Source organism: Lagenorhynchus albirostris, chromosome 4 (genome assembly GCF_949774975.1).
Source record: "Lagenorhynchus albirostris chromosome 4, mLagAlb1.1, whole genome shotgun sequence".
Classification (NCBI taxonomy): Eukaryota; Metazoa; Chordata; class Mammalia; order Artiodactyla; family Delphinidae; genus Lagenorhynchus; species Lagenorhynchus albirostris.
In genome coordinates this window covers 77,618,322-77,637,479 of record NC_083098.1, presented here as the reverse complement: position 1 = coordinate 77,637,479, position 19,158 = coordinate 77,618,322, and the positions used below count along the sequence as shown (strand labels likewise).

Below are 19,158 nucleotides of genomic sequence, written 5' to 3'. Positions count from 1 at the left end.
ACATAAAAAATAAAGTCACTAAAGGAGTCAAGAAACATGGGAATTTTTTTTTATAACCTTGGAGTGGACAAGGCAATTCTAACCTGACACAAACCCTGAAGGCTTACAAAAATTTGTCTTAAAAATTCAAATACTATTCATGGCAAGAAAAAAAACACAAAGCAAAAATTGGAGAAAATATTGCCACATATCACAAAGAGCTAATTTCCTCAATATAGCTACCTAGGTCCTACAAATTGTGAGGGAAGCATCAAAAAAACCCACAGAAAATCTTGCAAAGGATATGGACAGCTACAGAAAAGGAAATACAAATATATAGACTTTAATATAGAAAAAACTGCTTAACATTCCCAGAATAAGAGAAAAGCAAATTAAATCACACTGAGATGAGATGTCAGAGAGCAAAGTTCCAAATGTTTAATTAAAACGCTTGCTGAAGATGTTGTGGGAAAATAAGCACTCTCTTACATGTCTAAATGTAAGACAGGTATATAAATTGATACAACTCTTATAGAGGGCATTGTGATATCTAACAAAATTGGAAATGTGCATTCTCTTTGACCCAGAATTTCCTCCTTTGGTGATTTATCCTACAAATATTCTCACATAAATGGAAAGAAGACAAACGTGTTGGTTACCTACGGCAGGACTGTTTTAATAGTAAAGAAGTATATACTACTTAAATTTCTATGATGAAGGATCGGTTAAATAAATTGTGACAGGGACTTCCCTGGTGGCGCAGTGGTTAAGAATCCACCTGCCAATGCAGGGGACACGGGTTCGAGCCCTGGTCTGGGAAGATCGCACATGCCGCGGAGTAACTAAGCCTGAGTGCCACGACTGCTGAGCATAGGCTCTACAGCTCGCGAGCCACAACTGTTGAAGCCCGCACACCTAGAGCCCGTGCTCCGCAACAAGAGAAGCCACTGCAATGAGAAGCCCACGCACCGCAACGAAGACCCAACGCAGCCAAAAAATAATTAATTAATTAATTAAAAAAATAAATTGTGGCACATTCATGCTAAGAAATACTATGCAGGTGTAAAATGAATGAGGACACTTTACATACTGATGTGGAAAGATTCCTAAAATATATTATTAAGTGAAAAAAAGTAACGTACAGAAAAGTATAATAATTATGTTACCATTTGCATAAAAATAACACAAGAAAATATTGATATATTGTACTTGCTTGCATATGTAGTAAATATCTGTGAAAGGACACAAAACAAACTAATAATAGTAGTTTGGAGGGAAATGGATGGGTTGGAGACAAGGATGAAAGAAAATTCAAAGTCCTTCCTTTTGATTTTTGAAGTATAAAAATTTTTTGACTATTGAAATATGAAATTAATAAAATTATAAGATACTTCCATAAATAATTTATGCAATAAATTTGAAAATAAATATAAAATAGGCAATTCCTTAGGTAAATATAAATTAAATCCCCCCAAAAAACGCAAACAGGGGCTTCCCTGGTGGCGCAGTGGTTGAGGGTCCGCCTGCCGATGCAGGGGATGCGGGTTCGTGCCCCAGTCCGGGAGGATACCATGTGCCGCAGAGCGGCTGGGCCCGTGGGCCATGGCCGCTGGGCCTGCGCGTCCGGAGCCTGTGCTCCGCAACAGGAGAGGCCACAGCGGTGAGAGACCCGCGTACCGCAAAAAAAAACAAAAAACAAAAAACAAAAAAAAAAAAACACAAACAGAAAAGGAAATTAAATTGTAATCAAATATCTATCTGTTTGAAAATGCAGCTTGCCAGACTATTTTACAAAAGATATATCTAACCTTCAAGAAACAAATAACTTCTATCTAATATAACAAATCCAGAGACTGGAAAAAGAGATAAAAACCCCACATGCCAACTCATTTTATGATGCTAGTATAACTTTTATGCTAAAACCAGACAAAGAGGACAGAAAATTAGAAGCCAGGCTAACTTTGAACTTGACAGGACAAATGCTAAATAAAATATTAGGAAACCCAAACAAGCAATATATTTTAAATGCCTCATAACCAAATAGGATGTAAACCAGGCATATTTTAAAAAATAAAAATTAGAAAATATGTAAATTACAAAAAATATTTTAAGATATAGAGGAAAAATATGTATATATTTAAAATATCATACACAGGACTTCCCTGGTGGCGCAGTGGTTGAGAGTCTGCCTGCCGATGCAGGGGACACGGGTTCGTGCCCCGGTCCGGGAAGATCCCACATGCCACGGAGCGGCTGGGCCCGTGAGCCATGGCCGCTGAGCCTGCACGTGCGGAGCCTGTGCTCCGCAACGGGAGTGGCCACAACAGTGAGAGGCCCGCGCACCGAAGGAAAAAAAATATATATATATCATACACACTCTTCAGACAGATTAAAGATCTAAATGTGAAAAGCACATCTTTAAAACATTTAGGGCTTCCCTGGTGGCGCAGTGGTTGAGAGTCTGCCTGCTGATGCAGGGGACATGGGTTCGTGCCCCGGCCCGGGAAGATCCCACATGCCACGGAGCGGCTGGGCCCATGAGCCATGGCCGCTGAGCCTGCGCGTCCGGAGCCTGTGCTCCGCAACGGGAGAGGCCACAACAGTGAGAGGCCGCGTACCGCAAAAAAAAAAAAAAATTAAACACATGGACAAAATGGGAACACACCCTTCTACTGTGGTTGCCTCTGCCGAGTGAGTGAGGACCAGAAAGATGAGGGAGGGGGTGGGCTTTAACTGTATCTGTAATGTCTTATTTTGTTAAAGAATGTTATGACCCAATGTTACTATTGATATTTACGATATCTGGGTTGTGGGTATGGGAAGGTTTGCTACCAAATTCCCCATTCTAGCCTTTGTAGGGAGGTCAGACACTTGCCCCATTCTGGTTTCCTCTCAGATGTAGGACCTCACGTAGGACCTGCCCAGCCCAGAGATTCAGGCCATATTACCTGTGACCAGCTTGCTTACTGTGGACCTACTTTTCGACTTCCCTTCTCCACTTCTGCCTGCCTGTCATCACACCTTCTTTGTCCATTCTGCACCCACTAATGTATAATGTCACCATGCCAGGCAGATATTGCATTTGCCGCCATGCTCCATTTCCTTGCGGCCAGTGAGGCCAGGCCAGACCTCCAGCCTCTGTCCCCACCACCACCTGAGGCTGGTCTGTGTCCCTCGTGCTCAGCCTGTCCCCCAGCTACTAACTGGACCATCCCTGTGTCCTAAGCCATTACTGGCACTGAGTTTTGAGATACAGACCTGATTCTCGCTCATATTTCTAGATTTCCTCAACATCCGACACCACGTCATAATGACACAAATACTTCTCACTTACTTTCTAGTTCTGACTGTACATTTACCCACAGTTGATATTTACCGTCAGTTGGAAATTTAAACTATACACAGTTTTGTTTTGTTTTGACCTAGATGAGCAGTTTTGATCTGAGTTTGATATTTTGGCTACTCCACTCTTCCTTTTGTTCCCAAGAACGAAAGTGCAGCCCCGTGTATTTTTCTATATCTGTGTTTTTCATGAGTCTAAGCTAAGCTCAGGAGGGCAGACTATATATTGGATTGTCATTGATGCAAAGGTACACAGGCAATCCAAACAGAGACCCTTCTGGCAGAATGCACTTCAGAGTGAATGAAGGAGTTTTAGTATGTTAGAGTCGGAATCATTTCAGGAGAAAGACATTTCTGAAATTATGGTGAAAATCAATGAAAAACATGATTTGATACAAAGATATCTAGTTTACGACTTAAAAAATGTATAGTAGAGATGAAGCTGTAACAATATTTTAAAACTAAAAAAACAAAACCAGTGAGTAATACAACTCTTTAGTTGGGTAAAGTCTTTATAATGTGCCTCCCTCAGAAATTTTGAAAATATTCACAAATTTATTCACAAATAAATTGAATTACCTCTTGTCTCAAAAGACGTTCTGTCTGATTTCTGGTGATATTTCTATGGTACCACCTGTAAAAGTAATAAAAATAATTTTTAAATGTTATGTTCCACTTCTTTCCAGAAAAAAAAAAAAACAAAAAACCCCAAGCTGCTCCATTTCCTTCATTTTTAAAAACTTTCTCCAGAACTGATTTTAGAAAACGGAGTGATTTTTAACTCAGATAAACAATAACGTACTGTAATGTGTCTGTTAGTTTAATACAGTTTTATTGATTGTAAGCCAAGATCTCACTTATTCTATCACATCTCCATTCAACTTTCTGACACACACTTAGTATATAATTTTGAATGATATAACCTCCTGAAAATTCCATAAAAGGTACGTGGTTAGGAAGTCATCATCTTCAATAAACACCTTACAGAGCTTTGGTTAAACAAACTAAAAAATAACCATTTCTTTCCCCTCAGGAACATCTTGTTTACATGCTTATATATGTGTTATGTTATCTTTCTGAACTTAAAACTCACACCAACTTATCTGACTCTCCTGAGTTTGTTACCTTGTGGTAAAGTCAGTGGTTTGATAGCGTAAACAACCAATATACAAATCACCCTGCCCCAATCCCTCACGGGCCTCATGGTGGTCCTCTTTTTCCCCTCGCTTACTAAGCTTGGGCCACATTGGGAATCTTTCCTGGCTCAAACTCACGAAGCCCTTTTCTGCCTCCGACCTTGCTGTTATCTCTGCATGAAGCCATCATTAAATGACTTTAAAATACCAGAGCTACACACAGTGATCGTAATTAAGTAACACTGTAATTTAAACATATGGTTTGGTATAACAACACAATCAGTAGGCAAATGTGGTACAGGAAAGAGAGAGGAAACGGTAGAACAAAGGCGAGAGACAGAAAAATGGAAAAGCTTTCATTTCAAAACAAGATTTTAAAAAGGAGTTAATCTAATTTTACCAGAAATAATATTTTTGTGGACAGTGGAAGGAAGAGTGCATATATAACCATGCAGTAAGTCAAGTGGGGGGAGTGCAAAGGTGGCTGATTGAAACTCAGACCTGCCTTGGAGGATGGAACCTATCTCATCATGTGGACTTCCCCTAACCTTCAATAGTAGAAAGTTGCCACTAAATTAGAATGGTCAGGTTCTTTAAATACTAATGCCCTCAAATTGAAAACAGTCTTTTAAAAAGATGAACCACAGAGAATAGGGGATGATTACAGATGATTCTAATCAAAGTAATATGACTATATGACTACTTACTGCTAGTGGAAACAAGAGTAACTGTGATGTTAAACTGTGCATATCATTCAGTACTTTTTAATGACTATTCATATTGTGGAAGGGAATTTCAAGATGAGTCTGAGACCTCTTGCTGTAGAAAGAAGAAATTCTTTCAAAATAAATGAGACAGAGTTAAAGACACAGGGAACCAGTTTAATGGGGCCCCCCACTGGCTAAGTTCTGAAATATGGGTGCTAAAAGGAGAATGATGATTATAGCTCACTGAAATAACTGAAGCTGTAAAAAGCCAAGACTGCATAATGTACTCGAAAGGGGAGAGATTAACATAAATTGATTTTTTTCTAAATAGTGTTTTTTACCTGCTATTGTGTTGGTGTTAATTTTGTTGCTTTGTACTTATTTATTATAGTGATAAATAAAATAAATATATTAATTTTGACTAAATATAAATTAAAAATCCATCCACGTGGAAGTCATACTTAGAATGACTTCAAAGTAGTAACAAAAGAGCCAGATAGAAGTATATGATGAATTTAAGACCCTTTAAAATAATGCAGAATTCCATCTGCATTATTATAATGATATATGTAAGGCAGGAAAAGATAGGATGATTGCAATTTAGAGGAGGTGGAAGCATGGTATTTCAGAATTTCATCTCTTTAAATCAGTTGGTAAAAATTAGAAGAGTTTTTGTTCTGTTTTGTTTTTTTCAAATAGGTAAGGCTGTAACTCCTTTACTGAGACAACACTGATTATAAAACTAATATTGAGGGGCTTCCCTGGTGGCGCAGTGGTTAAGAATCCACCTGCCAATGCAGGGGACACGGGTTTGAGCGCTGGTCTGGGAAGATCCCACATGCTGTGGAGCAACTAAGCCCCTGTGCCACAACTACTGAGCCTGTGCTCTACAGCCTGTGAGCCACAACTGCTGAAGCCCACGCACCTAGAGCCCATGGTCCGCAACGAGAAAACACCGCAATGAGAAGCCTGCGCACAGCAACGAAGAGCAGCCCCGGCTCGCTGCAACTAGAGAAAGCCCACGCACAGCAACAAAGACCCAACGCAGCCAAAAATAAATAAATAAATAGTAAATAAATGTTTAAAAAATTAAAAAAAAAACTAACATTGAATGATTTCAATAGAAGCCCCAATACACAGGATTGTGGTGGGCCTTCTACTGACATATTAAAAAAAATCCTGGCTCAAACTCACCAGGATTGGACTCACAGTACGTCCAACTGTGGTTGGGTACAACCATCTTATATATATGTAAGCCTCCCATGTGCCATTCCTAGATTTCTGATCAATAAGTAACAGTATTGTGGTCTTGAGTTTTAGCCCTAGAAACCCTATTAGGTCTGAGAAGGTTAATCTGCTTCACTGAGTGACTTTCTAACCCTGAGAAGGTTAAGCACTCAGTGTAGAGACAATTAGATAAATCAGACTCATATTTCCATAGCTCAGGATAATCAATGTTTGCTATTTAAAATATCTATAATTTTAAGAGAATCTGGCATATCAGGTTTTTGTCTTTGATTTAAAATTTAAAATTAATCTTAAACTTGTTATTTGAAGTTTGAGGGAATTGAACCAATTTTTAAAATGACATTCATATGGATAAGATTTACATTCATATCGATTTACCACATATATCTGTTTAACTTATTACACTTCCAGGATCATGTAAGGACTTACAAAGGGGTATTACAATTGCAAATTTGCTGTCAGGCATGTGACGTACAATACTTAAAAAGAAAACTGAATTTATTCAGTTTATCAATGCAAGTTAGATATTTCCAGAAATTTAATTAACTGAGCTTATAAATAGGATGGATTGTTTAAAGACATTTCGTATGTTGAGTATCAATTAAGGTGACTGTTCTTACCTTTTTTAGATTTATGCGTAGTATATCAAGACTTACAAGTTAAATCTGAAGGCTTACTGAAAACCAGGGTTTTACGTTGTAATATTGATAATTTAATTTCAAACCAAAGTAGCCATAAATATTTCTCTGAATAAAGGTTCCCCTGAAATGTCAGAAGCCCATGTGGACACAGCATTCCTTCCCCCCTCGGCCCCTAACTCCCTCCTGCCCCCTTTAGCCCTCAAGTCACTTCCTCAGAAAGGTCTTCCCCACCCAACACGCTCATTTAAATTATATCCCCTTCCCTCTCCCTGTGCCCCATACTGTTCCTTCATAATACCACAATTTAAAATGATATATTTATTTGTGAATTTGGGGTTGTTTAATGTCTATTTTCCCATGAAGCTGTAAGTTGCATGAAGGCAGGGACTGCTTCTGTGTATTCCGTATTGTGTTTCCAAGGCCTGGAACAGCTAACATCTGGTACATCCTAAGTGCACGATAAAAAAGACTGAACAAATAAATTGACTGGAGGACTGAAGTATCTATGAATGTAGTACACCTGTAATACTAGGCAAGGTGGACCAAACTGTAAATGCCTTACCTGTTCATTTCACAGTTCAAGACGGGTTCGAGCCCTGGTCCAGGAAGGTCTCTCATGCCACGGAGCAACTGGGCCCCTGCGCCACAGCTAGTGAGCCTGCTCTCTAGAGCCCACGAGCCACAACTACTGAAGCCTGCGTGCCTAGAGCCCGTGCTCCACAACAAGAGAAGCCACCACAATGAGAAGCCCATGCACTGCAACGAAGAGTAGCCCCCGCTCGCCGCTACTGGAGAAAGCCCGCACGCAGCAACAAAGACCCAATGCAGCCAAAAATAAATAAAAATAAATAAATTTAATATCTCAACCTTAGTTTCTGATCTGCAGAATGAGGGGCAGAATGATCTGCAGAGTGACTGCTAAGATTTCCATCTTCTAAATCTATAAGGGTAGCAAGAATGTATTTCTAAGCAGAACTCTAGTAACATACCAAATGTTCTTCCAAACTACATTAGCCTACTTCTCAACTTCATTGATTTCTAAAAGATTTCAAAACATGAGCTAAATACAGCAATTTGTCTATATATTAAGTCTAATTTCATTTATGCACAATTAATGCCATTTTTAATTTTTTTAAATGTTTTGACCACGCTGCATGGCATGAGGGATCTTAGTACCCTGACCAGGGATCGAACCCATGCCCCTTGCAGTGTAAATGCAGAGTCTTAACCACTGGACCACCAGGGAAGTCCCCATTTTTTAATTAATAACTTTTCCATTTAGGACATGTATTAAAATAAGTGCAAGATGAGTGTTTGGTTTCACATTGTCACTGTCAAAAATTTTTTTAATTGGCTGTACAAAACAAAAGTGATTTTAAGAAAAAGAAGTTTCTGAATCAACCGTTATAAGCATCAAAGATCTCTTAGGCTAAAGCTGCCAACCGTGTTACCTTCTTTTCCTTACTTTGGTCTTACAGACCAAAACCACTATGTATACTTATAAGCTGCCCACATGTACATAATTTTCATAGATTAACCACAGGACATATTTTGGAGGACACTTACTCGTATATTTCTAAGTTGCTTGGTTTGTTTTCAGTCACATAGTTGCTTGGAATTAAGCCTTCATTCCTACAAAGACAAAGCAAAAATCAAAACGCTTGGCACATTTGTGGCATTATTGTGGCAAAAATCCTTTTAAAAACCTCAAGGATGCAGGGGAAAATCAAATTCATTTGACTACTTAAATTGTTGAAAGAAGAAAGAAAAGTTTTTTCATTTCAACTAAAATCTCTGCATGATAAATACTAAGTTTCTGACTTATAATGTGAATAGTTTAAGACGTTTTCTGACAAAAATCTTTGCAAAGAGGAAAAGGTGTACTTACGTGATCACTGGGACATCATAGTGACTAGATTAAAAGCATACCAATTACAAAGATATTGACTTAATTCTTTTTAATTGCCACAGAGTATTCCACAGAATAGATATTCTAGTTTAGCCACGCCCCTATTACAGCAAAGCTGGAAAGAAATACTTGAACATGCCTTCTTGTGTACAAGTAAAAGTACTTCTCTAAGACAGATACCAAGCAGGGAAACTGCTGGGTCACGGAGTATGTACATCTTTCAGTAGATACAGTAAATTGCTGTTGAAGGGAAATGTACCAATTTATACACTCATCGGCAGGGGAGGGGTTTCTCTTTTCCTATACCTTCGCCAATGAAATCTGAAATTTAAAATTATGAAAAGATCTCCAAGACATTTTATTGAGGAATACAAGCAAGTTGCAGAGCAAAGCATAAAGTATGGTCAGACTTAGCTAAATTATATCTGCAAACAATACCATATGTTTCAATGAGTGCATTGAGAATGATCTGGACAAGTACTCACTAAATGAATAATGGTGCTTCCTTTTGGGAAAGAGACTGGGTTTGGAGGTGTGGCAAAGCAGAATTTGGGTACTATTTATCACGTATGAATCCAAAAACAAAAGAACTATATTCAGTTATTAACTTTGAAGTTAAAAATTGCTGTTGTTTCTCTTTAAGTCTGAGTCATGCCAATAGGCCACCTGCAGCAGTAGTTAATTACACAGCCCTGAACCTACTAACTTACTGTGATCACTGGGACATCATACCTCTTTTCCCACTGAAAAGTCTCCATCACATGTTGAGACTCAATCAAAAACTGGTAACACAGCCAAATCATCAGGAAAATATAAATAAAGAGGTATGTATGTACTTCTGATGCTTAGACACTTATAATCTCCAAGTCTTGACAAGGATCAGAAATCAATGCCAGCATTCTTCCCCAGAAAGCTCACCTACTCCTCAGAATTCTTCTCTACCCAGGACTCCAGTCTGGCATTAGCAATCTATTGCAACGGACACAAAGAAGTCTTATTGCATCCCAGGGTCTTTTTTCTTTCCAATTTAATTCAGAAACTATTGCAATGTTTACTTCTAAAACTAGTCATTGTAGAAATATGAAAATGAATAAGATACTGTTTCTGTTTCTATCTCAGAGCTTAACAGGAAAAAAATTCAAATTGCCAAAGAAAGCATAAATTAGAATAAGAACTTGTATGGTAGGAGCTATCATTCCCATTTTACAAATAAAGAAACAAAAATTCATTAAAAATAGAACTACCATATGATCCAGCAATTCTGCTCCTAGGTATTTATCTGAAGAAAATGAAAACACTAACTCAAAAAGATATATGCACCCCCATGTTCATTGCAGCACTATTTACAATAGCCAAGACGTGGAAACAACCTAAGTATCCACTGATGGATGAGTGGATAAAGAAAATGTGGTATATATCTCTACAACGGAATATTATTCAGCCATAAAAAGAAGAAAATCTTGTCCTTTACAGCAACATAGATGGACCTGGAGAGCACTATGTTAAGTGAAGTAAGTCAGACAAAGACAAATACTATATGGTCTCACTTACCTGTGAAATCTTTTAAAAAATGAAAAATTGAAGAAACAAACAAACAAGCTCATAGATAGAAAGAACAGATTGGCGGTTGCCAGAAGCAGGGGTGGGTGGGGGTGAAGTGGGTGAAGGGGATCAGAAGGTATAAAACTCCCGCTACAGAATAAATATGTCTTGGGGATATAATGTATAGAATGGTGACTGCAGTTAATAGTACCGTATCACATGCTTGAAAGTTGCTAAGAGAATAAATAAAAGTTCGTAAAAGTTCCCGTCACAAGAAAAAAAACTTGTAACTATGTATGGTGATGAATGTTAACTAGACTTGTAGTGAGTATTTCACAATATATATAAATATTGAATCATTATGTTGTATACTTAAAACTAATATAATGTTATATGTCAATTATAACTGAGAAGAAAGAGAGAAAGGAAGGAAAGGAGGGAAGGAGGGAGGGAGGGAGGGAAACAGAGAGGGTAAGTGACTTGCCCAAGGACACACAACAGTACGCGGCAGCATCAGGATATAAAGCCACGTGTTACCTAGTTTGGAGAGTCTGCCTGAAATCACGGTGCTATAATGCTCTTTCATACAGATGGGGAGGTGTGGGAACAGCCTCTGTTTCATTTACGAGGAAGAGTTATAAACCTGGATTAAATGAGCCACTACACGGAGTCTATGTCATGCTTCAGAAGTCTTCAGAGAATGAGAGATGAGAGATTTGGTAAAGACTAAGCCATCAGTCTTACCCCAAGCGGTCTCTTGCCTTCCACCAGTGAGGATTACACTTCTCCAAGATCAGGTATTCCTCTGCTCTCTTTAAGGCTAAGTCACAGGGCTCTCTGGGCAGGAAATCATACAGTGCTTTGACTTGGATCTTCTCTTCAGCAAACTCAGAGGGTGGGAGGGGAGGAAGCGGCTTGCGTTTTGATGGCTGCACTCGGCCCCTGTTGGACTGTAAAAACTAAAGAGTGAGTCGTTGTGCTATTGTTTTAGTGATCTGTACTAAAAAAGAATCGGGATAGAGCCTATTTGCCTGCCCCCTCACTTTTCCCAGCCAGCTGCACCAAAGCAGAAGCCCAGGTGGGATAAAGGTAGGAAATGACTAACTATAGAACAACTTTCAGATACAGCAACACACTCATCATTTTGTAAATTCTCAAGATCACCAATTCTCTTGCCAGCATTGCACTGAATTGTTTTCATGTCACAATTCTTAAAATTTTATTTCCTCCTTAATAGTTTCACTTCAAGGATTTTTCTCTCTTGGAAAAAGAAAAACGGCTCTTCCCTTTCACGTGCTGTAAGCTTGTGTTTGGGTTTAACACAGTTCCCAAGAAAACTGATTCTCCGCCACTGAACTGAAAATTAATCCTGGCCTCAAAATGGCAGTAGCCAGAATACATTTTTTCCCAATTTCAAGTTCTGCCAAAATATAGCAGAGTAGTCTATTTTAACTGTTTTTGTTGGTTGGTTGGTTTCTGTCTTTCACTTTCTTCTAGGACATCGATTCACTAAATGTTTACTGAGAACTCATTATGTGCCAACCATGATACTAGGTTCTGGGCATGGCAGAAAACGGTACCTCATGAGGCCCAGACCCTAAAAATGCCACCGTCCTCTACCCCTTCACCCCCATCAAAATGATACTCACTTGCTTCTTACTTGGCAATTCACTGAACCATGGTCTGCGACGCTGCGTGTATTTTTCTGAAAGTTCTTCATCTTTGCTAAGGCTTATTTGTGTCCTCACTTGTCTGACATTGAAAAATAATCATGTTACAAATGATTATTTGTACTCAAGTTATCTATGAATCTACTAGATTATCACAAACTAGTAGAAAAATCTCCTTCCTACTGTTTTTTTTTTTAGAAGACTTCCAAACTCCATTTCCTTGAACAAGGTACTACCTCTCAGAACTTCATTTTTTTTAATCTGGAAACTAGAGATGCTAAGAGCGTATAGAGTTGTTATGAAATAAAATTGAGAAAACATCTCATGTGCCCAATACAGAGTCTGGTGCATATTAAGGGTGTACAATTATAATCATGATAATGAAGATCTTACTCTGTGTCAGGCACAGTGTTTATCATTTTACATGCATCACCTGATTCGATGGTATCTATTGTTATAAGTAGACATGGTGTAGCGATAAGAACATGAGTTTAGATCCCAGGTCTACCATTTTCATAGTGTGGCCTTGGGTAAGCAATGTAACCTCTCTAAGCCTCAATTTCCTCATCTGTATAATGGAGATTGTAAAAAAAATGGGTGGTTTTGAGAGTCACTTGAGCTAAAATATGCAAACTTCTTAGCACAGTCTGACATATAGAACACTCCCATTAAATGTTGGCTCTTATTATTATCATGGTGCGCTGGATTTTATCCTTATACGTCATTTGCTGGGCACCAAAGTGTAAAACACACTGATAGTTTGGGGGAGATACTCAAATAAACAAGACAGGATTCCTACCCTTAAAAGGTAAAAATTACAGAGTGAAACACAGACATAAATAGCATACATGAAATAAGTATTAAATAAAGAACCAAGCCGCGTGCTCTGGGAACACAATGGAAGGAGCAATTAAATCCAGGAGGATCAAGGAAGCACCACAGACCTGACATTTGACCTACAGCTAGCTTTAAATGAATGGCCATTCAACAGGAAGAAAATGGGGAGTAGGGTTTCCCAGGCAGAGGCAACAGCAGATACAAAGAGATGTGGAGACTCGACAGACAATAAAGAAAAGGAATGAATTAACTTCCGAGAAGTTGCCCTCGGAAGAAGACTTACCGCTTCTGCACGGAACAGCAACAGCAGAAAATCGACTGGACGGTATTATCTGAAAAGCAGATCATTCTCAACTGTTAGAAAGCCGTGAGTCCGTGATATTGGACAGAGGAGGCTGCTGGTGCTGGTCCAAAGGAGGAAATCCCTGAGGGTACGGGTGACAGAAAGTATTGCAAAGCATATGCAAAGTCTTGACCGTGCCCTTCTTCACTAGTAGAAGATGAAAAACTGTCACTAACACAAAAAGAAGTTACTGGCACCCCGGCCACTGTGGTTTCCCTTCTCAGGCTCTTGTTCCTGGGTCTGGTTTCATGCATTTCCTCAGTCTGTGAATGATAAATGACCACTGTATTCCTCTTTACCTTGATCAGGGCTAATGTCAGTTGACAAGTATACACAAGAATATGATTCCAGAAACAATGTTCTCCTAGGAAATCTGTTAGCAGGGATTTTGAATTAGGTCCATCGCATTTCTTCAAAAATATTTTAATATATATTTTATATATTTACATAAAGTAATATAAATATATTTAATATATTATATAATAATGTAATTTAACATATTTATTTTATTTTCATATATTATGTATCAAAATACATTTATACCTTTTTGGCTCTCAAATTTTCTATGGATTAGGTCCAAACATAAACTGAATATTTAAAGAAAGCACTAGCTAGCTAGTAAATCTGGGTCATGCTTACACTTCTACTGTCAAGTTTAATCTTTATTTAAGTTAGACCATTTGCCTTTTTCAAACCATAAATTTTGAATTTATCAAAAGCTGTTTTATGTTCATAGAATCTGCATTTCACAGCGGCACTTTTCTCATACTGACCCCTGAAAATGAAGCACTGTTAAGGAAGCAGAGTACATTAGACATGAGCATTACCTTTGAGGTTAGAAAGACCTAACAATGAATTCTAGCTGGGGGGGTAGGGGGGAGGGCGCTGACTATATCTGGGATAAGTCCCTTTACTTCTCTATCTCTTTATTTTCCTATCTGTGAAAACAAGATAATCATACCTCCCCGCTTTGAGAAGCCTTAGGGGGCAGAGGTTAATCTCCAACTTTGTGGGTTTGGGCAAGTTACTTAACTGTTCTGTGCTTAAGTTTCCTCATCTGTAAAATGGGAATAATAGGACACTAGGCATGTAAGGCTACTATGAGGATTAACTGAATGAATTCATATAAAGCATGCAGAACAATGCCAGGTATATATCAATAGTAAGAGGGTAATCAAGAAGACCTATTATCATTATAGGGTTGTTGGGATTAAGTTAGATATTTTCTCTAAAGTCCTGGAACATGGAAGAGGGGTACAAGCAGAAGACACCCGGTACAAGCAATCTACCCCTCAGCATCCACTCTATGCCTCCAGAACAAGGGATGAAATAGAGCTAACATATTACCACCAGGTGATGTCAATTTGATCATATTCCCACCCGAAACCTAGTACATTAACCACCATTAGGATTCTTAAGTCAGGTAGAGAAGGAAACGAGGAGAAAAGAAGAGTAACATAGGACATAGCTGCTACAATTCCCACCTCTTAAGCTGTCCTGAGTCCTAAGCTGATCACAGATACCTTCTGTCACCATTCATTCCTTGTGCCCCCTTGCCTCTGCCGACACTTTGGCCAAAGGAGGTACTTTATCTAATGGAATTGCCCAAATGTTCATTCCTGTGGGATTTGGGTCCTTAGTTGGTATTGTCTTAATGGGGTTGTTACAGTTTTCTACTGACCAGGACTATTATGAATTTTAAGAAATGAAGCTAGTGAATTCCCTGAGTTTCAAAGTCCTCATTGTACTCATTGTGAAGAATGAACCAATTCCTGGTAATCAGGATATTCATCCCAGCTACTCTGACACTTTCCTGTGCCTATCAATTCGCTGATACAAGGAATCCCAAAACGGGATTCTCAGCTTCCAATGGGCAATCTCAACTTCCAATGTTCCCTAACAAAAGGATTCTTCTCTCGGGCACTAGAATCTCCAAACTCACCAAACCCAAAGTCACAGGGAAAGAGAATAACAATATCCAGTGGGTTATTAGGTGGTGATAGGGGCCACTCCAATCTCTACTCCTTAGTTCCCAGACTCAGACATCCTGGCTATACGGAAACAACACCACATTTGCTGTTGGCTTAAGGCATTTACTGTATATGATAGGACACCACTCCAACTTTGCAAGATGCTGTCTCCCAGGTGTCATAGCAATTGAGCCTTTAGCAGGCCATTCCTCTGTCCTATTAAGCCAGCTCCTTCTGAATTACGGGACACATGGTAAGAGTATTCAGAGAACCACTGTACCAGCACCAATGAAACTAAGAAAAGGCTGACTCCACAAAATGTATCATCTTGTAGACCTTTGGTTACATCTTCTCATTTTGTCCCCATTCCAAGAGTTTCAAACACATTCCTCCCCAGATCTTTCACCAACCTCCCAATCTTGTTCTTTCCATGTTCCTGAACTAGCAGGCCAACTTTTTTGCCGTTGCATATGAGTCAATGTAGATCGATGCCTCAGACTAACTGTCCCTAATGAAGTGAATAAACTGATGTACTTCTTGAAGTTCAAGGAGAATGTTATTTCAACACCATCTTTCAGGCTACCTCTGAATAGGGCTGTAGCATGATGGCTGTTCATTTCCTGCTCATGTGGGTTTGGGATGCAGATCTATCTGTAAATCAGGCCTGATGGGAAATTCCTCTTGAGGTCTTGGGTGTGAGGTGAAGGAGAAGCAGAAAGAACAGGTACTATGTGAATGTCACCTGCTCATGAAGTTTTCTTGAGCCTTCTGGATCTACGGGGGCCCACTTTCACATATACCATTTCCATATTATTATGGATTACTCCTACACATGCCCAATTTCTTGGTTCAATGAATCAGATAACACTCAGCTCATGACAGGCTCACTCAGTTTGGATCGCATAAGCATTTCATGGCATGGTTGGAGCATTCAGTCTTCACCAGTAGGAAGCCAGGAGCTACTTTTCAAATCAAAAATAGTGGGGATTTCCCTGGCAGTCCAGTGGTTAAGTCTCCTCACTTCCACTGCAGGGGGCACAGGTTTGATCCCTGGTTGGGGAACTAAGATCCCGCGTGTCACGCAGTGCGGCCAAAAAAAAAAAAAAAAAAATCAAAAATAGTTATCAGCACAGGGTCAAGTCATTACTCCCAATTTCTGAGGGTTTGTGCTGTGATTCTCATAATGGGACTTTCAGAGGCTCTATATAGCCAACATTTTGCCCTTCATCCCAGGCTACCACCAATGATAACTGGAGTAATGGAAAATTGAGTTATTTCTCCCAGCAATAAGGCTATGCCTGGACCTCTAACTATATGACCAAATAAATCCCAGATCCAATTTTGACTCTGTTTCCTAGAGCCACTTATGATGCCAATTATGGTATCAATCAGGCCTATAATATAAAACAAGACATACTTAAATTAGAATACTTTTAGAAGGGTTTATTTACAAAGAGACTAATTACAAAGGTGTAGAAGGGGGTAAGGTAACGATAAAGAATGTGCAGACACCTGGGTCCAGCAATAGTGGAACTGTCACCATCCCCATTCCAAAAGGCCCAGGAAAGTGAGAGAGTTAAGTAGAGCAGAGACCATTTTACAGGAGCAATGATCTGCTGTAGAGGGACACAGCCAGTTCAAGGTAACCTCACCACAGCTTCCTTCCAGGGCTCCCCATGGGTGTAGTGTAAGCAGAAGCCAGAGAGCTCAGAAGCGTGCCGAACAGCCCTACAGATTCCTTTTCCAGGATAGAGTGCAAGGTGGAGAAGAATGAATACCAAGAGGCCGGGCTCACTGAGCCACGATGGAGGCTGCCTTCCACGTTTAATCCCCACAGGTCATCCTTCCAGGGTAGAATAGGGTGGATAAGAATAAAGATATCCAACATAGTAATCAATATACTGGTTCCTTTGCCTTTCACCTTCAAAACCTAGAGTCATGCATTAGTTACTTGCCTTTCTCCGGTTTGGATACTGCCGTTATTCAATGTTTGGGCTACAGACACACTGGTGGTGTCCAGGGGTAAACATCTCATTTCTACTCTGGAGATACAATTCCAGTCCAAGCCCAGGCAAAGATTCACTTTTGCTCCCACTGCTGTGAGATCACTCACCCCTGATTTAATAACTTTCTTCCTTAGCCTGCAGCAAGAAACACAAAGTTGATTTCCAGGGACCAAAATAGAGTTCCGCAAACCTTCACTACATGGTGTATTATTAGGCTTTTGGATCTCAACTGCTTCTGACTGTCAGTTTTCATCTGGTGGCCTCTGCATGAGCCAATTGCCAAAAACACGCCCCCCAAACAGGGTACGTTAGCACGTGGGGGCTCTGTCTACCTTGGCAGGAGTGGTTCTAATTTGCATCCTTACCGATTTATTCCAGTGTTGCCTTAGAGCCCCGTACAGATATGCATCCATCCAGGCCAAGAAATGTGAAGTCCAGTGTAGGTTATACAAGTGAGACAAGCAAGCAGAGTATGGCATGGACGGTGGCAAAATGCTGTGTCAAAGTCCCATGTAGAGGTATTTAAATTCAAAAACTTTTAAATACTCCTTCCCTCTTCTACATCACCATTTTCCCCCTCTCTACTGGATCCTTCCCAATAGCATATAAGTATACTGCTACTTCACCCCTTAAAAACAAAACAACAAATTACCCTTGATCTTATTTCTTCCATCAGCTTTGCTCCCCATTTATAGTAATTAGCAGTCTTTATTTGCTGCCTCCAATTCTTTCCCTCCTACTTTCTCTTAACCCATCCCAGTTAAGCTTTTGATCCTACTACTTCCCCAAACTGCTCTTGTTAGGGTCACCAGGGTCCTATGCACTGCTATAAACAATGGTCAATTCTAAGGCCTCATCTTACCTGTGCTCTCAGCAGCATTTGACACTATGTCCTACTGGTCTTCCTTCTTCTCAGTCTCCTTTACTGCTTTCTTCTCCTCCCTGCTAACTTCTTAGACTGGATCTAATGCTAGGCTGCCCCAAAGCTTTTGATTTCTTCTTTACTCTGCCTTATTCACTCCCTTGATTATCTCATTCCTTCCTGTGTCTTAAAAGCCATCTATCTGCTGATGACACCCAAATGTACACCTCCACCCCAGTTCCCATGAATTTCAGACTTGCATAGCCAAAGGCACTCTCAAATTCTCCACTTGGATGTCTAGAGGACACCTCGAATTCACAGGAAGAAATCTGAACTCCTCTCTTCTTCCTCCCCAAACTCGTCTATCTACTCTTCTCCATCTTGTGAAGAGCAACTCCATTTTTCCAGTTGCTCAGGCCAATGATCTTGGAGTTATCTTTGACTCCTCTCTTTCTCTCACACCCAGTCCAATCCATCAGGAGAGCATGCTGACTCTTCCTTAAAAATGTATCCAAGGGCTTCCCTGGTGGCGCAGTGGTTGAGAGTCTGCCTGCCGATGCAGGGGACACAGGTTCGTGCCCCGGTCCGGGAAGATCCCACATGCCGCGAAGCGGCTGGGCCCATGAGCCATGGCCGCTAAGCCTGCATGTCTGGAGCCTGTGCTCCGCAACGGGAGAGGCCACAGCAGTGAGAGGCCCACGTACCACACACACAAAAAACGTATCCAAGAGTTTCTGCTTGAGATGACGAAAAAGTTCTGGAGATGAGTAATGGTGATGATTGTACAATAATGTGCTTGGACTTCATGCTCCTGGACGCTACATTTACAAATGGTTAAAATGGTAAATTTTATGTTAATTACATTTCACCACAATTTAAAACTCACACACACACAGAATGTTACTGCTTTTCCCCACCCTTCTGTTACTACCATGGTCTAAGTCTCCATTATCTGGTACCAATAGC

The 19,158-nt window shown here is 39.9% G+C and overlaps 1 protein-coding gene across 1 annotated transcript in view; it reads right to left on the bottom strand.

The window, feature by feature from the left end:
• Positions 1-13,359, bottom strand: part of TXK (TXK tyrosine kinase) — a 46,710-nt gene extending 33,351 nt beyond the window's left edge. Inside the window, exons 1-5 of the mRNA XM_060148230.1 lie at positions 13,295-13,359; positions 12,154-12,256; positions 11,249-11,454; positions 8,620-8,685; positions 3,901-3,955 (exon numbers count right to left, since the gene is read on the bottom strand). Coding sequence (XP_060004213.1) covers positions 3,901-3,955; positions 8,620-8,685; positions 11,249-11,454; positions 12,154-12,256; positions 13,295-13,359 — 495 coding nt within the window. The remainder of the gene's footprint in view (positions 1-3,900; positions 3,956-8,619; positions 8,686-11,248; positions 11,455-12,153; positions 12,257-13,294) is intronic.
• Positions 13,360-19,158: the final 5,799 nt, after the last annotated feature.